General features: G+C 42.3%; 1 protein-coding gene across 7 annotated transcripts in view; it reads right to left on the bottom strand.

Moving 5' to 3' along the window:
• Positions 1-9,776: 9,776 nt before the first annotated feature.
• Positions 9,777-11,002, bottom strand: part of CAB39L (calcium binding protein 39 like) — a 77,759-nt gene continuing 76,533 nt past the window's right edge. For all 7 annotated transcript variants that reach the window (XM_072976259.1, XM_072976260.1, XM_072976262.1 and 4 more), the window contains one exon: positions 9,777-10,150. In XM_072976259.1, the coding sequence (XP_072832360.1) occupies positions 9,971-10,150 (180 nt within the window). In that variant the 3' untranslated portion in view covers positions 9,777-9,970. The remainder of the gene's footprint in view (positions 10,151-11,002) is intronic.

The raw sequence follows: 11,002 nt of genomic DNA, 5'->3' as shown, positions 1-11,002 counted from the left end.
GCTTTCAGTTTCAGAACTAAAATGAGGGGAACTCATTTTTCAGCCTTCCCTAATGGATAAATTATTAATGTATATCACAACAACACGTTCTTCCAAAGGGCCCCTGTGATCACAGCTTTAAAGTAACATAGAAAACTCACAGTGCAGTGGTTAAATTACAATCGATATTGAATTAACTGATGGTAAAAGGACTGTGACTCTGTGTGTGGCTTGTGCCTTTCGGGGGCATCAGCAATGGTACACCCTCCTCCCAGGAGGAGTGACAACAGACTCCGTGGTCTCAACAGGATCATCTGTACCTTCATCAGAACTTCTGCCCGCGTGGTGCAGGGCTGCTGAGGAAGGTGAAATGGAGGCATGGACGGTTGGGCAGCAACCAGTGTATCAGGAAATCTAAGCTAATATGTCCAAACAAAAAATAAGCCAAGAAAACAAAAGTAGGTGCAGAACTGCAGTCTGAAATTCATACCTCTGTGGAGTCAAGGGATTGTTCAAAATGGTGAGGAAATTCAAGATCAAATCCCTTAAACCACACATAGGTCAAATTTGATCTTCCAACATCAGACAACCAAGTGGAGCAAAGTTACTCTCTTAAATGAATCTAGCTTTTGAAATCCGTCCATTGAGTTATCCTTTAGCAGGAATGCAGGATCCCTCTTTTCCTTGGGGGCCATGATGAATGAAGTGTCTGCTCCTGGGGTGGGGCAGAAAGGCAGGCCTGGCAGGAGGCAGCCAGACATGCAGCCTAGTTCCCAAAGCCGTGGACTCTGGGGCCGGATCTGGCCCTAAGTCCTGGCTGCCAGCTGTTTGATCTGGAGATGTTACCCTTTTGCAACCAAACAGGACCCTATGCGGCATTCCTGGGACAGATCCCTCCCCCATATCCTCTGTGTAGCTCCTCCCTGAAGTCCCCATATACTATTATCTCAGGCATATTTCCTGAGTTTTTCAGATGCTAAAACCAACACCCAATGGAAGAAATTAACTACTTGATGATCATGAGCATGTAGCCCCCAGACCTCCCGGTGGCTAAAGACTGATCACCATCAACCAATTTGAGAACTGTGCACGCTGATCGTATACCCTGGGAAGCCCCTCCCTCACCTTGCTTTTAAAAAGGCTCAGCTGAAACCCTTTGGATAATTCAGGGGTTTTAAGGCATGAGCCAGCTGTTCTCTTTGCTCAGCACTGCAGTAAACCTTTCTCTGCTCCAAACTCCGACTTCAGTTTGGCCTCACTGTGTGTCAGGCATATGAATTCAGTAACAATTTTGATGAAGCCATCCTTGGATGGGTCGACCTTGGTAAGAGGCAGCCCCTTCCCTGGGTCCCCAGCAGCTGCTGGAGCTCACTTTGCTTCAGGGACTGGGAGAGAGTGTCCCTGACAGGCGCCAGTCACCGGGCACGAGCTGTTTAGAGCCGAGAGACGTCCAGAGCTGCATCCGTCCACGTTCGGCGTTGTTTGGGGTGAGTCGCCCCAGCTTGTGCAGGCTGGAAATTCTCTCCACTCCATCTGGGCTCATCCCCGCCGGGAAGTGAGACACTCTGGGTTCGTTCTCTTTCGAGGGCTGGGCTAATCTGTTTGGAGGCCTCCATCTGGGAGAGGAAATGGAGTTTTTAGACGACACCTCCTCTGATTTTTTGTGTGTTCAACTTTACATTATTTGCTGTCTGTGTTTGTGTGTGTATCGTTTGGGGGTGAGCCGCTCTGGCTTGCACAGGATTGGAAGACTCTACCTGCTCCACCTGGGCTCACTGGGAGCCACTCTGAGTCCATTCTCTTCTGGGAGCCAGGCCACGCTGGCAGCCTCCGTCTGGGAGTGGAAGTGGAATTTTTGGTCTACACCTCATCTGGTCTTTGTTTTGTGGGACCATGTTTGTTGTCTGGATGCGTGTGTGTATCAGTGCTTGCACTGGCCAGTTGAGATGTCTTTGGTGAGTAATGAGGCTCAAGTGTGACAACACCAGGGTATCCTCTATTGTGCTGGCTTCATCCGTGGTGGAGCACTGGCTGGGATTTTCCCGTTTGTAACTCCCCCTGGTCATTTCTCCAGCTTCATCTCTGATGGGGCACTGGTTGGGGTGTCCCCCTTTTGGATTGATGGGGCTTTAGTTGGGAAGCTCCCTTTAGGGTCTAGGGAATTGTGACCCTAAGAGAAGGTTGTAAATTGTTGTTGGCTTTATATTTGGTTACCTCGGCTGTGAACAGTTAAGTATGGATGATCAGAGCTCTGTTCCGTATTATGGTTCTCCTAGGGTGTATTTTGCAAAACTGGTATCTTCAGTTATGCTCCCATAAATGAAAGAAAATGACATTTTTTATTGTAGCGCTGTGTGACCTCAGTGCTCCCTGAGATCTGGAGAACAATGGCCCTAATGTCTCTGCTTGTTATAGTAAAGTGGCTCTTCTGCTGTATGGCTTTTATCTTGGAGGTTTGTATGTTAAGTGTCCTAGAACCTGAGTTCAAATCTTCTTCTTCCTGGTTTTGCTGAAAGTGGGGCATGTGAATGTGAGTGAATGTTTTATGTATTACTGTCTATTACTGTTACTTCTTTAAACCGAAGTGGATATTTGGGAACTAAAAAAAAAACCCTGAAAATAGCCGAATTGTTGGGTTTTATAAAAGCAGTTAGAGGAGGAGTTTGCATTTCTCTTCCTGTGCCTTTGAGATGTAAGTGATCTACCTGGGTTCCCAAGGAAAACAAAGCTTTTTTAAAACTCAAGCAGAAAAACTGTGAGATCTCTGGTTCTGCCTGCCTTTTATGTAAAACAAACAAACAAACAAAAAACTGTAAATGAGCTCTATTTCATTGACTGAAAAGTAAGTGCTTACAAATTGAATACTTCTAAGTATAAAAAAAGCTAGGCAGAACAAATTTCAGGTTCATGTGATCTAGGAAATATTCAGTATTGAATTGATATCTGATATTAAATCTAACTTAAGCTTGTTGGTATAATCAATACAGATATGTCTTTCATTGTACCTAGGTTTACTGAAGGTCGTTAAGTTCATTTCTTTCTGTTGCAGTTTATCAGCAGAAAGAAAAAAATTAACTTGGTATGATGAGATTCTTATAAGTGAATTGCATGCAAATAAGAGCTTTTGGGTGAACTCTTCAGAAATAATTATGTTTTAGAAGTGTCTACTTAAAAATGATCTCCCCAGATATTTGGGAACTTGAAATTTTAGTTGTGCTAAATTAAGTCAAATGATGGAAGTTTATTGAATAGTTGAATAGCTAGTCATTCTCAACCAAAATAAGATATTGTAACATTCACTAGAAATTAAGATTTTTAAGAGTTGAGGGTTCTAATTTAAATATGTAATTAAAGCTACTAAAAACATATAAGGAAACATTTCAGTATACATTAGGATGGTATGATACATGTTTTGAGTACAAAAAGGTATGAGGAATAGAACTGCATTTTGTTAAGGGGGAAAATAAAAAGTGATTTGGTCCTACAGCTGGTTGTTTTTAAATTGGGGGGAAAAAGAGGGGGCAGGGATAAATGACTAATATGGATATAGAAAGTTTTGGAAAGTTTGGAGAAAGGGAGCCCTAAAAAAGGGAATCCTGTGCATGGTCAGGCTGAGATTAATTAGGTAAATGGATTTTGTTAATAAAAGTAGGCTGGTGCAGGACTAGATTTGGTTCCTCTCTGTTAAGGGAACATAATTTACTTATACTGTTTCTGATAATGGATTGTGTGAAACTTTTTGATATTTTTGACAGACTTTTCTATCAAGTTCTAATTAAAGTTCCTTTGACTTCAGCTAACTTTGGGATGCTTCATAGGGCCCCTGAGGCATCTCAGAGAAAAATGTTAAACTAACTAGAATAGGTTGGTATGTTGGATTACCCAGGAGGCATTGACAAATGAGTGATAAGCCTCCTCAGATCGTGTAGTATGGATAAATGTTATTAATAGATATTCTAGAAATAAAGTTTCTGAAATTTGGATATGTCCTGGTGTAATGCTGGCAGTCATGATTCTGGTTGTTACCTTGGAATGCTGTATGTCACAGCAACTTGATTAAGACTTTTTTTTGTCACAAACATTGTAATTGGATCTTTTGCCTTGCCTTTAAGTTTTTGTCACTGATATACAGTTAAGTTGATGCTTTGCAAAACGCCTTCATCTTCAAGACGGTTCATAAAAGGGACTTTTTTCTCATTTTTTAAATTGAAGTATAGTCAGTTTACAATGTGTCAATTTCTGGTTTACACTATGTTTCAGTCATACATATGCATACATACCTTCCTTTTTATACTCTTTCATTATAGGTTACTATGAGATATTGAATATAGTTTCCTATGCTATACAGTATAAACTTGTTTATCTTATTTTATATATAGCAGTTAGTGTCTGCAAGTCTTGAACTCCCAATTTATACCTTCCCACCCCCTTTTGCCTGTGGTAACCATATGTTTGTTTTCTATGTCTCTGCATCTGTTTCAGTTTGTAAATAAGTTCACTGTGTCTTATCTTTTTTTTTTTTTGATGCAACATGTAAGTGATACCATATGGTATTTTTCTTTCTCTTTTTGGCTTCACTTAGAATGAGGATTTCCAGGTCCACCCATGGTGCTGCAAATGGCATTCTTTTTACAGCTGAGTAGTATTCCGTTGCATAAATATACCACAACTTATTTATCCAGTCATCTGTCAGTGGACATTTAGGTTGTTTTCATGTCTTGGCTGTTGTAAGCAGTGCTGCTATGAACATTGGGGTACAAGTACCTAAAATTGACTTTTGACAAGTACAGGTTTCTTTTAAATTATACTGCTGAGCTGGGTAAGATATTTTAAAGGTCTAATAAACTCAGATTTCATAAAGCTGTTAGTAAAAAGGATTCATTACATAGGATTGAGTGAACTGATGAATATGGTTGTAACTTTTTGGCTTTGTCTGAAATATTACTGGCTTTTGATCTGTTTTTTAATTGAACTGTTTCCCAGCTATTTGTCTCCCTATCAATATCTCCCGCAATGTTTTAGGCTAGAAAGAGAATTCTCTAATGGAGTTGTCACAGATTATAACTCTCATGATATATAACAATACTTGTTTTCTAAAAGCACATACACAATGCTTGTGTAACAGTTGGGTATAAGTGGTAAAATGTATGGCCTGTAAAGTGTTTCCCCATTAACATACCCCTGAGCCTGTTCATAATATCGATCAGTTTTCCCCCGATATGGATAAGTAGGCAAATAGAAAGGAGGCCTAGTACTAAGGGCCATGATCTAAACCTGGGTCAGAAGCCACCACCCCAGCATCGAGGGAAGGCTATTTTGATCATCAATGCTTTCTATTTAAAGATTTGCAATCAAAAGGGGAAACGATGGAAAAATCTGCACATAGTGAGGTATGGGGAAGACATTCTGGCTTATATATGGCTTAACTTAAACTTTACTGACCAAAGTGGCCTGTTTAATAGCCCTTTGGACATGCACTGTACATCTGCTCTGGCCTTGAGCAGGGGAAGGTGTTTGAAAGTCTAAATGGAATATCTGTGGTTCAGACGGCCAAGGTAACACCAGGTAGCCACTGTGCGTGTGGTTTCAGACACGTTCCTGTGTTGTTGAGAACACTAGCCTTTTGAGCCCTGTCGTATTTGGGACACTACCAGCCATTCTCACAGCAGTGTCTGCTGGCAGGTGGCAGCTGTAACCTTAAGACCTCAAGGTCTCTTCTTACAACTACTAAACTTTAGATAATAAAATTACTTTAGATCAGATGTTAGCAGAAAAAAGGAGACGTGTGATGGCCAATAGCTCCTGTTAGATACGTGTTTACTACCACATCAGAAGTTAAAACCTACATTGGCTCCCTGACTACAAGGCTCCCCCAGAGTGCCAGGTCCACATTGATTTTCAGCCTTATTCTCCTAAATTTCTCAGGCTCTGAGATCTTAATCATGCAAAAACTCAGATCCAGGACTTGGAACTTGGGAATATTTCCAAGTCAGTATCCATTCCCCAAATGGAGGTAGGACTACACCTCGTTTCAGCAGGAAGTAGCTAGAGTGGTTGTCGCTCCATTCCCTGAAAGACTTGGGGAAGGATGAAACAGGGTTGGAGACTGAAATCGAATTCCTCTGTCGAGTTTGTGGTTAATCTCTCTATCTGAAACATCATTTCCCTTCTTGTTCAATACCTGTCCTCCTCAAGATTGAGAAGTATCAAAGAAAAGGGAATTGTAACCAAGCAGGACCCTATGGGGCCTTCCTGGGAGAGATCCCTCCCCCATATCCTCTGCTGTGGCTCCTCTCTGAATTGTCCAGGTGCTATCATCTCATGCATATTTCTTGATTGTTTCAGATGTTAAACCAACACCATGTTAGTAATTAACTACTTGATGATCACGAACACAAGCAAGCAGCCCCCAGACCTTCTGGCTCCTAAGGACTGATTGCTATGAATCAATCCAAGAATTGTGCACAGCTGATCATATGCCCTGGGACGCTCCTCCCTCATCTGGCCTTTAAAAATGCCTTGTTAAACCCTTCAGGGAATTCAGGGGTTTTTGGCACAAGCCATAGGTTCTCCTTGCTCGGCCCTGCAATAGCCACGTTTTGGTATTGTTTGGCCTCACTGTGCATCAGGCACAGGGACCTGCGTTTGGTAACACCTTCTGTGATTCCTTGTCCTCCTCGGTAGAGTGGAGACTGAGACAGCTGACTGGGGTGTCTGAAGAGGCTTGGTGCCGGCCAGGCTGATCACTTCGCTGTACTTTGCTTTAATAATGGTAGTCACGTAACAGCACTTTCTGTATTTCCAAAACAAAGTCACATCCTTGTTCACATCAGTCTGCCATCTTTTCCGTGTTCCCAGGAAGACTAAGCCTAGCTTTTCCAGGTCTCTTTATGTTTCTGGCCTTTATCTGCCTATGGGCCCTCACTAAAATAGCCAAAACCTTCCTGAAAGAACACGCATAGAACGCTGGTGGTGATTCATGCCATATGTACCACATTCTTCTGGATAAAACAAAAAATAAGTAAAAAATATAAAATCTTCATTTCCTCTAATATAGGAGACTAGAAAGATCTGTAAATCCATTTTGAAACAACTATCTTTTCTTATTCAAAAGAATTCTGGTGACTTTTGAATTTCATTTTCCTTCACATTATTACAATCACCTTGGGTACTGTGTAACTTCCCGAGGGCGCTGTGGCTCAGAGCAGCCACGTCTCACACACTTGACCAGAGCGGGTGGCGATAGAGGCTTTGGAAAGCTTGCCACCCCTCCCCGGAGGCACTGCCCGCCCAGAGCCCTCCCAGGAGGAGGGCCCTCGGAGGCTGGCAGGCAGAACAGCTGCTCAGGGCCCCCGCGCCTCTCAGCCCTTTCTCCCACGGTAATCCTAACATTTGGGCAGATGCCTGGTTTTAACCGAGAGCCTCGTCCAACAACATGATGATCTCAGTCCCTCCTGGCTTCATTCTGGGACCTTCACAGCCCCGGGAGCCTCCCAGGCAGAGTAGGGGAGGGCACAACGTAGTTCGCGAGCCCCTGGACCTCCCCTTGTTCATGAAAAAAGGATTAACAGCAGGAGTTTGGCCTCCAGCCACCATCGGTTTGTACCCCAAGTCTAGTCCACACTGTCTGGGATAAACCGCTCAGAGCCTCAGTTTCCTCAAATATAAAATGGGACCAACTCTGGCTGCGGTAAGGTGTCAACAACATGGTGTGTGTATTTACTGCCTGACAGGTGGTGGCAGGGCAGGGGGGCTCCCCGCGAGGAGGGGCAGCGGGGGCACGGTGGTGGGGAGACCCTGTGGGGGCCTGGTCGGCGGGGCTCTCCTCGCTGGGAGTGGCAACACAGACACAGAGGCAGGACATACAGAGGAATGAAACTGACCAAGGAATATGTGGCGCCTTTTTATTTGGTCCATCTTTATTTAAATGTGTGCTTTTGAAATAGCTTATTAAATATGACCTTTTCAAAACTCAATTCTCACAATATTTACAGTGATTTTTGTGCAGACATTTTAACTGTGAGCTCCTAGCTCCCACTTTTCACATTACAAATTTGTATCACAACAAAGCCCCAGCTCCTTCATTTACTGCGTCTTAGACTCTAGTTTTGTTTGTCAGGTACTAAACTAGGATAAGGGGCTGCCAGGAAAGAGCTCATGCAAGCTCAGAAGAAATAAAATGTTTTTACTTATCAAAAAAGAATTCTAAAAGAATTCTAAGGCTTTTGCTTTCCAATTGAAAATACATGTCCCATGAAGTATGGAATAGTATTTAAGCAATGGAATAAATTTCCAGTGGTCATTATTGCACCTTTAAAAAATTATTTAAACTCATCTCTTTTAAACAAATAAGCAAAACCAGAGAAGTCAAATTCTTTGAAACTCTGGGCTCTCAGGGAATGTTATAAAAATCATCTGACTTCAGTGACTGACGGATGGGCCGCGGCTTACACCACCCTCCCAGCCCCCATCTGCCTCAGGACCCCACACTAGGCACGCAGAACACAGCGGAGGAGGGTGAACCTGTGCTAGGTGATTCTTCAGGGGCTAAATCTACAAGGGCGCTGACCCCGGAGCGGGAGCTGTCGCTCTCTGGGTGGATAAATATCTGGTTGAAGAACACAGCACCCATACTGTAAAAAGCGAAGGTTCCAATGGAACGCCATAATTCATGATTTGGAAACAGAATTATGAAGAAAATCCGATCAACAATTGTACCTTTCACATCTTGCAAATGTAGCTTTAAAATTCCATTTTATATACTTGATATCTGAACACAAACCATGGTCTCTTTTAAAAAACACATTCTTTAACCATCCTAGTACTTGAGACAAACATTTTTGTTAGGTTTTCTACCTTTTCACTCAACACGTTGATGTGACATTAGAGTGACAGCTTATGAGAAAATAAACTGAAAAAAATGTTGTCATTGGAGAATCTGTTCATGCATTTAATCATCTGCCCTTCCAATGTCAATGTTCCCTTATTTATAAGTGCTCTGAAGTGGACCAAAGACGTGTGCAACCCTCTGGACCCATGGTTGTGCACATGCTAGTCATCTCAGTGCAGTGATTCCTACTCTAAAATACAGTTTCACCACAAAACATTTTCCCATAATAAGAGTTATGAATGAACTATTCCAAACATTCCCTGAGCCTACAGCAGGCAGTGTGAAGCAGCAGTGACTCTAGCTAGAGCTGAGGTTCTTAACCATCTGTTCCAAGTTCTCAAGTGAGCAGTCATAGCCCAGGGGCCCTCCATGCCGGTGACCCTTGTTAGCCCATCCTGTCTGCACTTGGTTGGCTCCACGCTAACCTGGTCGGAGGTGGGGGTGTGTCATGAGTCGGGCATGCTGGGGAGATGCGCTGGGACTGAACGTGGGACAGTAAGCAGAAAGGAGGGTTGAGCTGGGAGGTGGCATCAATTCCCTACGAAGTTAGGAACGAATGACTACAGTTATGAGATATGGGCAAGGGAACAGAATATGTAATAACTGAAAACATGGATCTTATTTTCTCAGTGCCTTTCAGTGCCTTAAGAAACTTGTTTGTCTAAGTGCAGATGGGCAAAACAGTTCTGGGCCTCTTGCCCCCATGCCCAGTTCTCCTCTGAGAATTTAGTCCTCTTTGAGGACTCAGTGACGCCCATCCTTTGGGCTCCTACTTGGTGGCTCGTGGTGACTGAGGGCTCAGGTCTGCAAGCCCACAGCCTTGATGCCTTTCATCAAGAAAGAGTTGCAACTGCTTTTATCAATGTCTGATACGATGGCTCTGACTTTCACATAAAGAATCACAGACTTGATTAAAATGAATGTATTATTCTAAGTTAATTTTTTTTCATTCAAAGATTTATATTCCAACTACCCTGAACAATGAATTGAGAAAAAAGTCACCTCCAAAGCCTTCCCAAGAATGAACACTTTTTGAAATGACACTTTCGGTACAAACTGAACAAATGAGACAGTGGCTGTGGCAGGAAACCAGGTGGGGCTTCAAGGGGCTGTTTTCTTCAAGTCACGAATCTGTTTAATCAAGTAGTTCTTCTCGTCGGTGAACTGCTCATCGTCCGTCCTTTCTTTCTGGAAGCTGCTCAGAAACTCAATGAGTTTGGGTTGATTTTTTAGTAGAATCTCCACAATAGGCTGCGTTTTATGAGGACTGGCCACAAACACCTGAAATGTGAGAAACCAATACCTAGGACTAGGGCTGCAGGCCAGGGAAACCACGGGTCCCACCGGGGTGTCATCTGCTACTTGTGTTAGTAAAATACAGAAACCCCCAGGTTCTGCTTCCTTATTGACGAAAACCAGTAATTCCCCATTCATGTCCATTTTCTATATCTAATACAGAAATATGTTTAATATACTTAAATTATTTAATTTTATATTTTAATTTGTCACTATAAATATATATTGTCTAAAACATAATTATATATAATTAAATAGATAATACAGAAATATGTTAATCAAATATAAAATATAATATTCAATAGATATAATATATTAAACATACATAATATATTCATCTGGCTCGAAATCAAAAAGGACAAAGGTGAGACGCCCCACTCTCACCTTCTGTTCCTGGAAGTTGGCAATGTTTGTTTTCTTATGTATGTGGAGCTTTAAAATTTAGAACTGCCCAGGCCCCACGCAGACATAGGGTGGCGCTCTGGCAGTCTATTTTTATAAAGTTCCACAATGATTCTTATGTGCACTCCTAGTTGAAACTGTGATCCTGGGCTAATAATTCAGCTATACTATAAATGACAGGGACAACTTTAATAACAGAACATAATATTTCAAAACAATAATACGGACTGGTGCAATATTTTGCAATGGACACACTTCCTAGTTAGATGCTACATGTATGATGACATGACCATAAAACCCATAAAAGTAGACTCCTATATAGCTCTCTGGTTAAATATTCTGGGCTCCTCATTCCTCTGAAGGGCTGAGTGCTTCACCACCATCCCCTCTGCTCACTTGCAAATCTTTCTATAAATGAATATAGAGTTGATTATT

Source organism: Vicugna pacos, chromosome 14, assembly GCF_048564905.1.
Source record: "Vicugna pacos chromosome 14, VicPac4, whole genome shotgun sequence".
Classification (NCBI taxonomy): Eukaryota; Metazoa; Chordata; class Mammalia; order Artiodactyla; family Camelidae; genus Vicugna; species Vicugna pacos.
The sequence above is the reverse complement of the archived record's forward strand: the minus strand, read 5'-3'. Positions and strand labels throughout refer to the sequence as shown.